The sequence below is a fragment of the Nothobranchius furzeri genome, chromosome 12, assembly GCF_043380555.1.
Source record: "Nothobranchius furzeri strain GRZ-AD chromosome 12, NfurGRZ-RIMD1, whole genome shotgun sequence".
Classification (NCBI taxonomy): Eukaryota; Metazoa; Chordata; class Actinopteri; order Cyprinodontiformes; family Nothobranchiidae; genus Nothobranchius; species Nothobranchius furzeri.
The window spans coordinates 8,943,794-8,959,927 of record NC_091752.1 but is presented as its reverse complement, the minus strand read 5'-3'; the positions used below and the strand labels follow the sequence as shown (position 1 = coordinate 8,959,927).

General features: G+C 43.7%; 1 protein-coding gene across 7 annotated transcripts in view; it reads left to right on the top strand.

The window, feature by feature from the left end:
* Nucleotides 1–8,723: 8,723 nt before the first annotated feature.
* The window catches only part of gbf1 (golgi brefeldin A resistant guanine nucleotide exchange factor 1), an 81,714-nt gene continuing 74,303 nt past the window's right edge, over nucleotides 8,724–16,134 (top strand). For all 7 annotated transcript variants that reach the window (XM_070542222.1, XM_070542221.1, XM_070542219.1 and 4 more), the window contains exons 1-3: nucleotides 8,724–8,956; nucleotides 14,275–14,379; nucleotides 14,471–14,537. In XM_070542222.1, the coding sequence (XP_070398323.1) occupies nucleotides 14,284–14,379; nucleotides 14,471–14,537 (163 nt within the window). In that variant the 5' untranslated portion in view covers nucleotides 8,724–8,956; nucleotides 14,275–14,283. The remainder of the gene's footprint in view (nucleotides 8,957–14,274; nucleotides 14,380–14,470; nucleotides 14,538–16,134) is intronic.

Here is a 16,134-nt window from a genome sequence, read left to right as displayed (position 1 = left end):
TGCAGCCACAGACGCCTCCGATTTTGTTGAATTGGATGTGCTCCTTTCGGAATTCTGTAAAGTTTCACTCCACTGCTTGAAGAGAAGCGATTCTGGCATCCATACACGCAACAACCTGACATTTTTATGTGCTCAGAACTTCAAAACAAAGGGTTTAAAACGCTGTTTTAGTATCGAGTGTGAATGAGGAAGCCTTCACTCTCGTTGCCAGGCTGTGCGCGCAACTTTTGATGACGTAGGTAGTAAAAGGGTCTGTACAGCCTGCCTGAGCCTCCACCACTGAAGAAGCCCTTCAGCAGCCGGCTTCTTCTACGGTCTCTGCCTGAAACGCATGAGTGAAGATGGACATAAGGATGTTTTTTAGACCAAAAGTACAGCGACAGAACCCCAGCTTTGATGAGACTGGTGTTGACTCAGGTTTGTGAGTCTTATTTGAAAATATTTGTTGTGCTGCTGGTTTGCCTAAAGTTAGCTTACTATCAGGTAAAGTTGTTGGAGAAAGAAAGGGAATATTTACTATCATCTCACAATAAACACTAACAGGAACAATACTCTGCCCTGAATATGCTTAATATGTAGCTTCAGATTAAAAATTATGTGGTACAAGACAAATATATATGATGTTGACTAGTGTCACGGGTGTGTTTGTGTGTGCGTGAGCACGCATGTGCGCGCGTGCGTGTGTTAAGCCCTGGATCTTCCTCAGTCCTAAATCCGCCCCTGGATACAGTCCCACCGAGATGCGAGGAGACCTGTGAGAGGGCAGCAGCACCACAAACACTAACAGCAGGCAGCTGGTGAACATTTCAAGTTGTGATTGTGAACGCCACATTCCACGTGCAAAAGCTGTGGATTTGCTTACAGCAGCTCGTTGTAACAGTAAAAGTTAGCAACACTGATCTGTTTTATCAAAAAAGTTTTCTGTGAGAAAGTTTCAACATTTTCATTTCAGCCAGAAGAGAATTTCATAGGAGCAGAAAACAGGAATGCTGCCTCCCAGTCCGTACTGAGGAACCCGCAGAAGGAAGATGTTAGAACATGAGGCACAATGGCCGCTGGCTCTGTGGAGACAAGTCTACAGACATAGAATAGAATAGAATAGAATAGAATAGAATAGAATAGAATAGAATAGAATAGAATGGAAAGGAAAGGAACGGAACAGGCGTCTCATTTATCAAGCTTGCTTACGCACAAAACGGGGTCAGAAAACTGCGTAAGCAACTTTCCACGCAAACTTTGGGATTTATGAAAGAAAACTTAGTGGAAAAATGTGCGCAACTTTAAGTTGACTAAGGATCTGGCTTACACACATGTTGGACATGGAGAGCACCTGCAGTGCTGCTGCTGAGAAGATACAGTTATTAGATCCTGCAGCATTATCACTTGTACTGCTTCGTTTTCACACAGAACAAGACCCCCCCCCCACACGCACACACACACACACACACACACACACACACACACACACACACACACACACACACACACACACATGCGCGCACACCATCTGCATGCTCCAGCATCTGCTGGAGCCTGTGGCGGGGTACTGAGGGCCGGCTCCAGCCCAGGAATGAGCTCTCCTCGCCCGCCGGGAGGGTTTGAAACACCGCCATCCTCTCCTCTGCTGGAGACCATGGCGCGCTGCTGCGTCCGCGTTGTTCATTCTGTTATGGTTACCGGTGCTTGTCTTGCAATGTGAAACGCTTGGTCTCAGATTTTGTAACAAAAATAATAAAATGTCCCCCCAAAATACGACTTAAATACATTTTTTCTTCTTCATTATACATTTAATGGCTGATGCGACTCAGGAGCGATAGCCCGGAAAATACAGTACTGAAAACTTGCTCAAAGCAAAATGTTTTCATTATGGAAATAAATTATAAACTTACCGATTTAATACTTTATTAATCAAGGTACTTTTCACGAAAAAGCGCCGAAAACCTCCACCTAAACTTCGTGTGAGGTTCAGGTCGATGGGTGTTCCACAGTTAGCTCCGGTTGGGTTAAAGCTAGGTGGCTACATCCGTTAGCTCGGCTCCCACCTCCGCGTTAGCTTTGGGTTAGCCAGGGTTAGCTTCAGGTTAGCTTGTAGCTAGTTCGACTGGGTGTCTCAGTTGATCCCAGCCTTACAGCCCCACCCTCAGCTCCTCCTCTCTTCCCTTTTATGGAATTGTCTGGGCTGGATGGAACCTGTGACACGGTCAAAATGGCGGTGGTGGCCACCTCCCATTATAGACAAAAAACTTGTTGTTGGAGCCTATGGAATCGAATTGTGCAGTGTGTATGTCGATGGCGCACACTCACACACACACACACACACACACACACAGCCTGAAGCCAGAATACGGAATGCTGAATATCAGCAGGGGGACAGATTGAGACAGAATGTCATGCGTCTGTGACAGTGTGTGTGTCCTGTCACTGTGACCCGATTGATCGTGCGTCCTGGCTACTTGTACAAGGGAGATCTCTCTTTGGGTGACTGGTTAGTGCGTGTGACTTTCGCCTGCGAGTCTGGGGATCGAATCCTGATTGGACCATTTTTTTTATATCCGCCACAGATCTCTCTGAAGAATTCACAACATTGACGGCTTCAGCAACGCTGTGCCACTCTGTGGATTTTCTCTTATTTGTTTTGCAAAAGCACTTCCTTTCATTTCTCCACCTCACCCACAAGTACCTCAACTTCTGCTTCTGTGAAATAGCGCTTCCTTGATCTGCCTTGATCTACGGTCGCCATCGTCATTGGCGGAGCGCTGCAACAGCCGGCTTATGTATATGCATGAGGTCCACAAGGCACTTTGCATTGACTATTTTTGGCAGTAAGTGGGCGTGGTGAGGGCGGGATGTGACTAAATGAAGGGGAGATTGCGTGCAGCTGTGCGTACTCCATGTTTGATAGATCACAAACCTACTTGGCGTAAGTACATTTTTTTGCTGAGCTTAAGTATGTTTTAGTAAGGATTCTATGCAATGTTTGATAAATGAGACCCCAGAATAGAATAGAATAGAATAGAATAGAATTAATTGATTCCAAAGTAGAGAAATTCAGCTGTGGGGAAGTTCGGCCTCCCCAGCATCCTCTTGTCACTCACATCCTCAACAGAATCCAGAGGGCGGCTCAGAACCGAGGAGTTTGCTTCCATATAATTTCTAATGAGCTGAACCAAATTCCTGACGGATGATCAGATGAACATCCAGGAAGTCTCTAGAGAGGTGGACTTTCCTCTCCCTGCCTCATCAAAGGAACTCCTTTACATGATCAGGCTGTTTCCTCTGAAACCATCAGCTCTGGACTCTAATCAGCCACCATCTTCTAACCTTTCTTCGTGTGGTTTAAGTGGGAAAAACGCAAAGAGCTTCAAAATCTCAGATTTCTGAACACTTGGCTGAAACTTGGCTAACCCAAAAGCCAGCCCGACCCGAGCCGTGGTTTTGCAGCTCCAGGTCTAAAGGTCCATTCTCTGAGGGTGGTGACTCAGTGAACTTGGTGGATCTTCTTGTTTGGTATCACTGAGGAAGTGAATTCTGCACATTGGAGATCTAATGTTCACTAGTTAACGACGTGGTCATTTCTGGTTTTTAAACATGTTTCTTTAAAAATGCTAAAAGACCAACAGATGCTTGTTGGTTGATGTGTGAAAGTTGTTTTTTTATGTAAAGCACTTTGTGCTGATCATGAAAAGTGATCTACAAATAAAATTTGATTAGAGTTTTTTTTACATCTGGTTTTGTTTTTGCTGGTTGGAATCTTCTCAGGAGTTTCGCCTGTATTTGTTGGCGACCATCAGACTTGCAGATCCACACCTGGTTTACACTTATACTTACCTGCTTCTATTCTGTGTCCAGACCCTGATGAAGGCAGAAGCTTAATGAAGCCATGAGAAGCTCCTAAAGAGGAACCGCAGAGTGAATCATGCAGTGTTCATGCTCATGTTAGTGTTTAGTGAAACTGATCTTCAGCTAAATCTGCTTCTTACCAGTTTTCTCATGTTAGCTCACCTGAGCTAATCCTGTGAACTGTTTTGGGGACGTGATCAGAACTTAAACCTGATGAAACATCAACAACCTTTCACTTCCGCACATATTTAAAAGAAACTTTTTAATATTTTTTTTCCTGATCAAACATTTTAAACAAACTCAGTTCGGAAAATGTTTTAATTTTTATCTTTGTAACTTTGGAACTGAGCCGCCATCTTCACCAAACTCTCTGGAAGAAGAGAAATTGGATCTGAGCAACTTCCTTGTGAAACAGAATTAACAAATGAAAGTTCTTGGAGGGCAAAGGCACAGCGAGCCCGCGAGGCCACGGGTCTTGACCTGAGAACAGATGGACCGGTCCTCCTGGGTCAGGAGATTATTACCTCTGGTGGACGAGGCAAGTTTCCTGGTGTCTGGTGGGATAGAGGAGAGATGGAGGAATGGTGTTGCTGCAATTTAGCTGAAGGTGCTCAGCAGAGACACACAGATCTGGATCTAGTGCTCCATCACAGCCTTACCTCTGGACTGGATCTGAGCTGAAAGAACAGGATCCTGGATAGGGAGCTTGGGCTAGAGATCTGCTCCTCTTCTTTGGTTTAGATGGTCTGCAGGAAGTCTCCTGGACACCTCTTTGGGAAACTGACCTGGGTGCCAAGCCAGGACTCTCTGGGTGGATCACACCTCCACTCCACCTGCCCTGCTGCCTCACCTCTGTGGAAGAGGCTGTAGAGCAAAGCTTCTGCTAAAGGCATGACCATAGACCTGTTGGGCAGACTGCTGGGATCTACAGAACCTGTGATTCTGGTGGATTTGACTGGAGCTCACACATTCTTCACACAGCTGGGCTGAGATAAAACCAGTGTACATAACATCACGTCTGTCATGTTTCAGAGGCATTTATGCTGGAACTGGAGGCTTAGAAAACAGCAGAGACAGGAGGAGATACGGTTTGAAAAATGACCCAAACTCCAGTCCAGGTGTATTTGCTCTTCTGTAACACTCGTATGAAGATAAAAACATCCAACATGGCTTTTTCAGAGTCATATAATATCCAGGTGGTGAAGGAGGAGAGGGAGGAGGTTTTTCAGGTTACTCCTGTAGGATCGGACAAATGAGTTCAATTGAATAAAAACAGGATGTGGAATAAAACCAGCAGGGTCTGTAAGGTGGGTTCAGGCCTGGACCGCCCAGCAGAACCAACACTTTAAAGCTGCAACGGCAAATCTGTAAAACAAATTAGATCAAAACATTTTTCCTGCCTCTTAACAATGTTTAACATCGTATGAATATGTTGTGGAGATTGGAAAAAAGAAAATATTTTATGAAGTGGCTCTCTCGCCTAAAAACTTGCGTCAAAAGCACGGTGCGGTCCGGAACCAACCATCGGACCATTCGGTTGTCGGTCTCACCGAGCCGCTGCACTTCCCTGGGTCCTCCACTCCTCACACTCTCACGTGTTCAGCACCAGAACACCACCGGTGTGAGAGGTTCTTCGCTCGATAACATCAGAGAAGGAGAAACAGCCGGCTGCTACCGCTTCAGCCTCTGCAGCAGCACCGTCATACAGGATAAACAGATAATCAATAATAAAAACAAGCATTAAAAACTGAATAACTGCAGGAGTTTTTCAAGAGCAACAAATAAAATAATGTCTGCTAGTGTATTTAAATAAGAGCAACATTGTCTCCCAGTCACTAAAATCACATGTGTTTATGTATTTTTGACACCTAATTTATAAAAAACCATGTATGAGGCAAAGTCCCCACACTGACAAATGCCACACGTGGGCTGGAACATGGAGCATAAAGGTTTGCACGAAGTTTCAAAATAAAAGAGCCTTCTTCATTAATGATTATAATAGAGTGAGGTATCTGAAAGCATGAGCAAAAGTTCATATCAGTGCATCACAAACAGTCTCCAAACCACAAGCACGTCTGCAGAGGATTGGGCGTAATTGCAGAAGAAATGTTGCTTTTACAAATCTCACAGGTGATGAAACAGTTTGCTGTGAGCAAACAGGTCTGACACAAACCTACACGGAGAAGTGGGAGTGGGTGTTGAGTAAATGATGTGTTAGAGCTGGGATTGTTCTGCGTGAGACAAATATCCAACCTCCTCACCCAGGAAGATTCTGCCGACAGACTTAGACATCCCATAACAGACACCCATCCAGTTTCAATCACATGCAATAGTACTTGAGTGTAGTTTTTCTGGTGTAATGTGTGGACTTTTTATGGTTAAGTATTATTACTTGTTGATGTGAGCAATGTTGAATGTATATTTTATAGTTTTTGATTGTCTTTCATTATCTTTTAAATTCACTGCTCTTGCCTTTGTACAGCCCTCCATCTGCTGTGACAAAATCAAATTTACCACTTGTGGGATTAAAAAAAGAAGTATCTTGTTTTATCTTATCTTATCTTATCTTATCTTATCTTACATGGTGTCATGTTTCAAATTAAGGAAAATTCAACATTTTATGATTAAATAAATTTATGTCATTGAGTACGGTGACCATTTGTTGAATGAATTAGTTCAAAGTAAAGTCTTAAATTTAAAATCAACCAATTTTCCTCTAAAATATGAGTGAACATTGAGAATCAGAAATATTTATTTGACATAACAATGTGATTAAAACTGCCAGAGACTATGAAAACCTAATTAATATCTTAGGTGTGTTCTTACTGTGTCGTGGTTCTAATTCCATGCTTTCGTTCTTTTTTAAACACAGAAACAGTTTTGTTTACCTGTTTTGTAGCTACAGTTTCGCCGACGGCTGCCGGCTTCTTCAGGCTGACGCTGATGGTGGTGCGTCACTTCCTTCTCCGTTTATCTGCGGGCAGCAGAGGACTGGAAATCATACCAAAAAGACAAACAGAAACACTAACACAACATTTAAACAACATTGACGACACAGGCAACATAAAATTCACTTATGAGTTAGAATCAGAAGGCAGCATAGCTTATATGGATATGAAAATCACCAGACAGACCGACGGGACCCTAAACATAAACACATACAGGAAACCAACACACACAGACCAATATCTATTATGGACATCAGAACACCCCACCATACACAAAATGTCAGTAATCAGAACATTATATCACCGAACAAACATAATATCAGAAGAAAGAGACCGAAAACAAGAGGACAAACACATACAACACACTTTAAAGACCTGCAGATACCCGACATGGGCGATAAACAAAGGAAAACGACAAACAGAAACAGAAAGCAAAGAACAACCCAAAAAAAGAACCAGAAACATAGAAAGACAAGAACCAAAACCAGCGATAACCCTACCATACATCAGAGGCATAACGGAAAAAATAAGAGAAACAATGAAAAAACACAACATAAACACACCAACAAAACCATACACAACAGTTAGAAACAGACTAGTGCACCCAAAAGACTAAATATCAGCTGGACAAAAATGTGGAGTCGTTTACGAAATCCCATGCAAACTCTGCAATAAAACATACATAGGAGAAACCAGACGCCAACTCAACACACGAACAATAGAACACAGAAAGGAGTGCGAGAAAGAGGCAAATCGAAAACACACAAGAGCAGCAAAAGAAGAAGCAGAAAGTACAATAAGGAAGTCAGCCGTAACAGATCATTGCATAAGAGAAAACCATATAATGGACTGGGACAGCACACGGATCATAACCACCGAACAACAAACATACAAAAGATGGATCAAGGAAGCAATCGAGATAAGGAGACGTGGATGTGGGACCATGAACAGGGACGACAGAGTTTACACGCTGGACCACGCATGGGACTGCATCGTCGGAGAGGGGAGAGCGGGCAGTAGAGGGCGACAACGTCCTCTGCTGCCCACAGATAAACGGAGAAGGAAGTGACGCACCACCATCAGCGTCAGCCTGAAGAAGCCGGCAGCCGTCGGCGAAACTGTAGCTACAAAACAGGTAAACAAAACTGTTTCTGTGTTTAAAAAAGAACGAAAGCATGGAATTAGAACCTAATTAATAGCTGAAGAAACCAATAGGCAGACAGATGGACAGGTGGACAAAACATTCAAACTTGGTGAGTATTTCATGTAACAAGGACTCACAGAGAGGTGGCAGAAGAGCGACGTGGGGCCCCAGAGCCATAAATTGCAGACCATGATGTTTTAGTTGGTAATAGGATTTTTTTTACAAGATAATGTGAACATAGTTATAAAGTGTGAGACTTTTCTATTTGTATGATAAACTTGTTATCCTTCTCTGTAATTATCACATAGCTCACAAATGACTTTTGAATGACTGAGTAAAATCAAACAGGTAAATATCTCTAAATCATAATAAAAAACACACAAATGTGGTTGTTTTTACTAATCTGAGTTAAACTACTCAATGGTTTGGAGTTTTGCTGTCAAAGACATCACATAAATCAGATTACACAGATTTAAACATGGGATTACACCAGGAAGGCAGCAGTGGAGCTGCAGGCCACGCTTACGTCATCAACCAGGCGCAACCTAACCCCTACTCAGCTGTCCCTCTTTGACCCGCCCTCATCAATATAAACGTATCTAATAATGCATTTTATGTCTCTAAAATGCATCGTAAACGTTACAACAAACAATATCTCTGGTAAAAAGTTTCAAATCCGTGTGTCAGAAACCCGTTTGTAACCAAACGGATCCCAGAGCTTGTTTGTCAGTCATACCTCTCTAGTCAAGCTAGGTTGAGGCTGCGCAGCATTTCCACGTCAGTGTGTTTACCAAAGCTACAGGAAGTCGTTCAATTTATTCCCGTATGAGCAGTTTTTCATGATTGAATGAAGAAGTGGAGCTGGGAAGGACGACATTTTAATTAAGTGGAATGTCCGAACCTTTTATTTTATGTATTTGTGGCAGTAAACTGACATTTGGTCTTCATTCACTGGTGACCGGCTAGCGAGCTAGCGTTAGCTTCAACATCAGGACTCCGTGCTTCAACCAGCAGCCTCACTAAGGTATTAAAGCTAATCTATTTCATGCATTAACACTGCGGATATTCATGACAAAGCGAGTTTTCTTTGGATGATTAAGGAATAAGGAGCATTTATGAGAGAACAAAGCCCAAGAACGTTGAGATCTAACCGGTTAGGCTATGCGTGTTTAGCTGTCACGTTAATGGTTCACAACTGTTATAGTTTATGGGACAGTACACGTTTTGGCCTTTTTGACATACGTTGCCACGTGTCCAGCTGGTATTTTCTGAAAAAAAAAAAAAGAAAAAAAAGTATTTTTAATGCCTGTCAACAGTTGTTGGATGTCAAGAATGTGGTGACGGATAGCATTTTGGCTAACGCTCTGTCTCGTAAGCTCTTGTGAACAATCTGATTTATTGACCTAATTCTGACTTTCCAACACGTTGACATTCAGACTGTTTGCACCTCAGCTTTTCAAAAATTATCCTGTCGGTCATTTCAAAGTAAAGCAGCTAGTTGTCATCCATGGTGAAGGAAGGACTCCAGATTTTGGGTACTGGTTGTGTTAGTTGGTGTCAGTCAGATAACCATCAACATTCACAAAACTTTTTATTTTGTTCACAAATACCATATATTAAGCCCTTATCTCACGTTCTTAAAGTTAACAGCTTATTGTATCAGCTTCCTGTTCCAGAAGAACGTTATTCTCATCAAAAGCTCTTCAGGAAAGAACATAGTAAAGTATTTGTAAGCATTAACTGGTCTCCAGCCACCAATCCGTTGGGGTTTGACTTTTCTATTATACTAATAGTTGTGCATTGTAACAAATGATAAATAACCCAATAAACCAAAATCAATCTTAGTAAAACTGATTTTCTGAAGATTGTGATGTGCTCTTATGTGGAAGAGAGGGCTAAAGTGAGGTTAACACTATCTAGTTTCCTCTGTGTTCAGGACAGGTTGTTGTGTATTTTCAATTATGCACCATCCATCCATTCAATTTCTTCCGCTTATCCAGAGTCGGATCGCAGGGTTAACAGCCTGAGTCAAGAGGCCCAGACATCCCTCTCCCCAGCCTCTTATCTCTGTGAGCGCTCCTTTTCTGTGGCCGTCTCCAAGTTTAGGTCCTCCACCACCTCTCTTACCCATGGTGTCCCACAAGGTTCTGTGCTGGGGCCTCTGCTCTTCCTCCTCTATCTGCTTCCTCTTCAGCACATCCTGAGCTCCCTCAAAGGAATCTCCTACCATCTTTATGCAGATGACATCCAACTGTACATCTCCTTTAAGCCCCATGAGATGCCTAAGCTGCAGCTGTTACACACCTGCTTAGACTCTATCAAAACCTGGATGGTGGGAGCTTTCTACAGCTGAATGAAGATAAGACTGAGATCCTCATCTGTGCCCCAGACAAGCTGGTTCCCAAAGTCAGACTCTCTTGGTCAGCTTGCTTCCCACACCAAACCTTCTGTCAGGAATTTTGGCGTGACCTTTGACCCAGCTCTCACCCTGGATTCTCATGTCAGTTCTTTTGTTCGTTCTTCCTTCTTCCATCTCAGGAACATTGCTAAGCTGAGTCCCATTCTGTCCCGCACTGAACTTGAGACAGTTATCCACACCTTCATCTCCTCACGCTTAGACTACTGTAACTCTCTTTTCACGTGTCTGAGCAGAACCTCCCTGAACCGTCTACAGGTGGTTCAGAATGCCTGTGCTCGGCTTCTGACCAAGTCCTCCAAACACACCCACATCACCCCGCTTCTCCTCCAGCTTCACTGGCTGCCAGTCAACTTCTGGGTTCATTTCAAGATCCTGGTTCTGGTCTATAGGGCCTTACATGGACAAGCACCATCTTACATTGGTGATCTTCTTAGTCCCTACACCCCCAGCAGGTCCCTGAGGTCCAGTGATCAAAGCCTACTGGTTGTGCAGCTCACCAATCTAAAGACCAGAGGTGACAGATCATTTGCTGCTGTGGACCCCAGACTCTGGAACTCTCTCCCCCTGAGCCTGAGATCAGTGGACTCAGTGGTCTCCTTCAAAAAGCAGCTGAAGCTGGCTTTTCTATGACCTTCTTCACCACTCTCTCTTTATTCTGCTCTCCCCACCTATTCCACCTTCCTCAGGATCCACTGATTTCCCTCTTTCCTATTCACTCTCTCTCTTTCTTAGCATTTTTTCTTTTAAATCCCAATTGCCCATTTTTGCTCATTTTAAATATATTTTTAAACATTTTCTAAATGCTTTTTTATATTTTTACTTTTGTTTTTGTTTTTGTGAAGCGCCTCATGATTTTTATCTTGAGAGGCGCTATAGAAATGATATTTTCTTCTTCTTCTTCACTTGGGCCAGCTCCTCCGGGAGAACCCATGATGTTCCCTGGCCAGCCGAGAGACAAAGTCCCTCCAACGTGTCCTGACTCCTGGGTCTTCCTTTAGGTCTCCTCCTGGTCGGACTGAGAAGACGTTCTACCCCTTTTCGACTCAAGACTGTGGTCTTGGATTTAGAGGAGCTAATTCACATTCCAGCTGCTTCACACTGCTGCAAACTGCTCCAGTGAAAGTTGGAGATCACTTTCTGATGAAGCCAACAGGACCACATCATCTGCAAAAAGCAGAGACCTGAATCTGAAGTTCCACAATCTGATGGACCCTCCTCTCTAAAACCCCTGAATAGACCTTACCAGAGAGGCTCAGGAGTGATCCCCCTGAAGTTGGAACACACTGCAGGGACCACCACTCCAGTCTGCTAATCCAGTGGGACTGCCCACGATGTCCACACGATATTGCAAAGCTGCGTCAGCCAACACTAGGGCTGGGGGTAAACGATTATTTTTAAAACGATTATTCTGACAATTATTTTATCGAATAGTTGACTATTCTAATGACTAGACAACTAATCTAATGATTATTTTTCTATTGCACAGTTAATGAAAACCAAAAAATCTCAAATAAATGCCTCAAAAATTGATAATTTGTTACTGTAAGAGAATAAACACTACAGGCCTTCCATTTTGTATAACACTGCTTTTATTGTGTTGCGGTTGGTTATGTTCTGGTGACGTGTAGAACTTGGGAGTGCAGGCTGCTGCCTGAGAGGTGGTTAGAGATGGAGTGACTCCATGCTGCTTTGTTTTGGTCCCATATGTGCGTGAGGCGAGTGGTGTTACGACCCTTCCTGGGGAGTTTGGCTCATGCGCAAAAAGGAAGGGACAATAACACAGGATTTAAAAGTTAAAATGATGATCAGTAGGGCTGTAGCGAAGCCTCAGTGACGTTGACGGCTAGATTCTAAAAATTCGTAGACGTCAGAGCTAGTAGTCGACGCACAATGCCCACTTGTTGCATCCCCATGAGTTTGTAAATAGAGGTGGAATATGCCTGTTTTTCCTCCTCTAGTTCGCCCTCTTCTCTGCCTTCACCAACATCTCCGCCAAATACCGGAGACCCGGAACAATGTCCGTCCGCTACTAGATTATTTTCCTGTTTTGCCCGCCTTCATCTCCCGGCAACGGACAACAACTTCCGGGGTCAGATGCGCTGCTTTGTCTCTACCGCAGATGTAGAAAATCACTGGGAGGGTTTCTCCCTTCATAAAGGAGCTTCTTTCAGACATTAGGAGAGCTGTTTTGGTGGTAGCAGTCTCTCCTCCGTGCTGGTCTGTTTGCTGGGTGTTTTTGGTTTATTTAAACTTGGTAACTTGAACTTAACGTTGGTAAAGCTATTGTTAGCATTTTCACTAACAGCTTCTTGCGTTTGGATAAGCTGTTATGTTTTGGTTTAGAGTTCATCTTTTTTGTGGTGTAGATCTCCCTTTTATTACATTTAGAGTGTTGTGGGTTTTCAGTTTAGTTTAAAATATCACCTTGAGTTTGGTTTAACCACCCAGTTTAGAGTTTGGACCTTTGGAGATCCTTATTTTGGTCCAGAACCCAGTAATCTTGGCCCAGTGGGACATCTCTACTTTGTACTTTTGTTTTAATTCCCCCACAGGCAGAATTGGTTTTATTATTCCCAACCTGTGGATAGAAAGATTTGTTTTTTTGTAGTGGGAGCAACTCCAGAGTGGTAGGAAGTCCAACCCATCTCAAGGAAACTGTTTCCAGAGCCATGCGTTGAGGTGAGTCTGACTACATCTAGTCGGAACCTCACACACCAACTCAGGCTCCTTCCCCACCAGAGAGGTGACGTTCCATGTGCCAAGAGCCAGCTTCTGTAGCTGAGGATCAGACCACCAAGGTCCCTGTCGTTGGCTACCACCTGTCACACCCTGCACCTGACCCCTTTGTCCCTTCCCACAAGCGGTGAGCCCATGGGAAGGGGGATCCATGTTTCCTCTTTGGGCTGTGCCCGGCCGGGCTCCATGGGTTAAAGCCCGGCCACCAGACGCACTCCAATGTGCCCCACCTCCAGGCCTGGCTCCTGAGGGGGGCCCCAGTGACCCGCGTCCAGGTGAGGGGACACTGTTTCCATTTATGTTTTTCTTCATAAGGAGTCTCTGGGCTACTCTTTGTCTGATCCCTCACCTAGGACATGTTTGCCATGAGTGTGACCCCACCAGAGGCAAAAAGCCTCAGACAACTTAGCTCCTAGGATCATTGGGACACTCAAACCCCTTCACAGGGTAAGGTAGCAGCCCATGGAGAGGGGTGTTGGAGAATAAAACACAAGATTTTTGGTCAGCATCACCGATTCAGCTACATCATCTGTTTAAAATCTTTTCGTCCTCTTTTTGCTGCCTTTTGTTCCATCTCACTTGTATTGTTTTTACATGGACGGGCAGCTCAGAGTGAATTTCTAAGGCTGTGGCCTTGGTCACCTCCTCCCATCGCTCATAAATCTTATTGCAAAGTTAGAGTTTTCTCTTGCTCGACACCGATGACACAAGAAGAGAAGGTTAATCCGACCATTCTGAGCTGTGCTGCTTGTCAAACATGAACACTGTGTCGGTTTGCCTTTGTTTGCTCATCTAGATTGGTTTTAGGCATTGTCAAGACTGACATGACAATTTGGTGTTTAGTTCCTAGACTCAGAATTCATAGTGAAGGTGGATATTCCTAACTCTGAAGAATAAATTTTCATAAACCTTCTACAACTTCAGACTGTGGTTCAACCATCATCTGTAGAAACACATTTGGTTTTTACTGTTAGAAACTTTTATTAGAGCTTTAATCGGCTCCTGTCCATCATCCGAAGGTTTGGTTGTGTGAGGATTTGTTTTATTAGCCATTAATGCACCCTCTTGTACTCTTAACATGTTGATAGGGTTACCAGGTAACACACAATAATAATTATTGTAATGCTTTCTAATGTATTTAACCCAGTTTTTGAAATCGAAATCTCCTGTGTGTGATTTTCTGTCAGAGAACCAGTATGATCGACAAGCATATCTACATTGTCCAAGGAGAAATAACCACTGTTGTTGGAGCCATAAAGAGGAACTCCAGATGGAACACCCACACCTCCCTGGTACGTTGTGTTTTACTTGGTTACTAGTTACCAGGTTAGATGGATCTAACGTCCAGCTGTGTTGGTGTGTTTTTGTTTCTGCTCTGGACAGGATGAAGAACAAGACCCGTTACTGAAAAGCTTTGGTCATCTCAAAGAGTTACTTAACAACAGAAAAGGTGCCTTTTCCATTTTTGTGTGTTCCTATATCTTAGACCGCAGTAGCATCATTCAGTACAGCTAGTAAGGTAGCTTCATGGTTAGTTTAGCTACCACCACATGTAGAGAAGAGCAGATGGTGATGAAAGGGGTGGAGATTTCTCTTTGTTTTAGAAATGTTCTTTTTCCGTCTCTGCTGACACCGATCAGCTGACGCTGAAGCACAAACATCTGCTGCTTTAGACTTTGGTCACAGACTTCATACAGCAGGTAACAAAGAGGGCTAATTTGCTTCTGGAGAACCTCAGGGATCATTTTTTCCTAAGAAACAATAAGACTGTTTTCTCTATTTGAAAATCTGGGATATTATACTGGACCTTCATGGCATGCGAGGGTCTCCATTTTGCCAGCCCGGCCTGAAAGGACTGATTCTGAACCATTTTGGGAACCATTTGAGTACCTGAACTGGGTGCTTCTTCTGGTCATTGAACGCTGCTTTACATCACACTGCTGCTCTTCTATTGCATCCCCTTGATGGCGTACTCTTACAGAATACAACCTTTTAATAGTTGTTAATGGACTGTCGTGGCCTTTTACGTCCAAACGAAATAACCCAAAAGAAAAAGGCTGTGGGTGGCAACAGGTGGGATTTGGATTTGCACGCACTCCAGACTTTAGTTCTTCAAAAATATATTCCATTGTAACTCAAAATCATCCAGCAATCCACAAAATCCAACCGAAACCAACTAATAAAGGCTCTGTAATAGGGCTGCAACAACGAATCGATAAATTCGATGAAAATCGATTACTAAAAGCGTTGGCAACGAATTGCGTCATCGTTTCGTTGTGTTGCGCAACTCTTCCAAAAGCCCCCTCACCTCCCGCCCGCCGTTGCGCGCAGACCAGTGCAGAGCCGGCAGGTGTTTGGAAGAGGAACATGGCAGAAGCAGCGAGACCCCAAAAAAGTTAAAACTTCTAAAGTTTGGGAGCATTTTCAGTTAAATCAGGTGAAGACATGCAACGTTTGTAGGTCAGACTTAGCATGCACGGGGATACTACGGTGATGATGCAGCGTCTTAAACGCAAGCATGTCAGAATCATCAGCGAGGAAGGAGAGAGCTCTGTGTCTGGGTAAGTTAAAAACTTTTCAAAAGTGATTCACCCAAGCCCCGGATTATTACACAGGCTAGACATGCCCTAAGCTCGTTAAAAAAAGTCTATAAAATTGTAAGCGCGACGCTATTAGATAGGCGGGGGGGGGGGGGGGGGGGGGGGGGACTCGCGCCGCTGCGAACCGGTTCCGCCGTCACATTCCCGCAGAAACTGGTTGATCACACCGGGGCCAGACTACTAACATGTGGCTTTACAACCACAGTGTCCTCAGAAGTGAAAACGCTTTTAAAAGGGAGGGAGGAGTCCTAACTCTTGCTGCAGGCGTGTTGTGATGAGAGTGCAGTTATATACTGGTTAATATATTTTTGGGTTCAGTTGCTTTCATGTGGCCTAATGTGAGTCTATTTGGGATCATTGGAATGATCAGCAGCATTTCTTGATGTGACTTTATGGCAGTTGCCCAGGGCATCATCACAAGGAGGGTGGCATTCATTTACTTTAGTT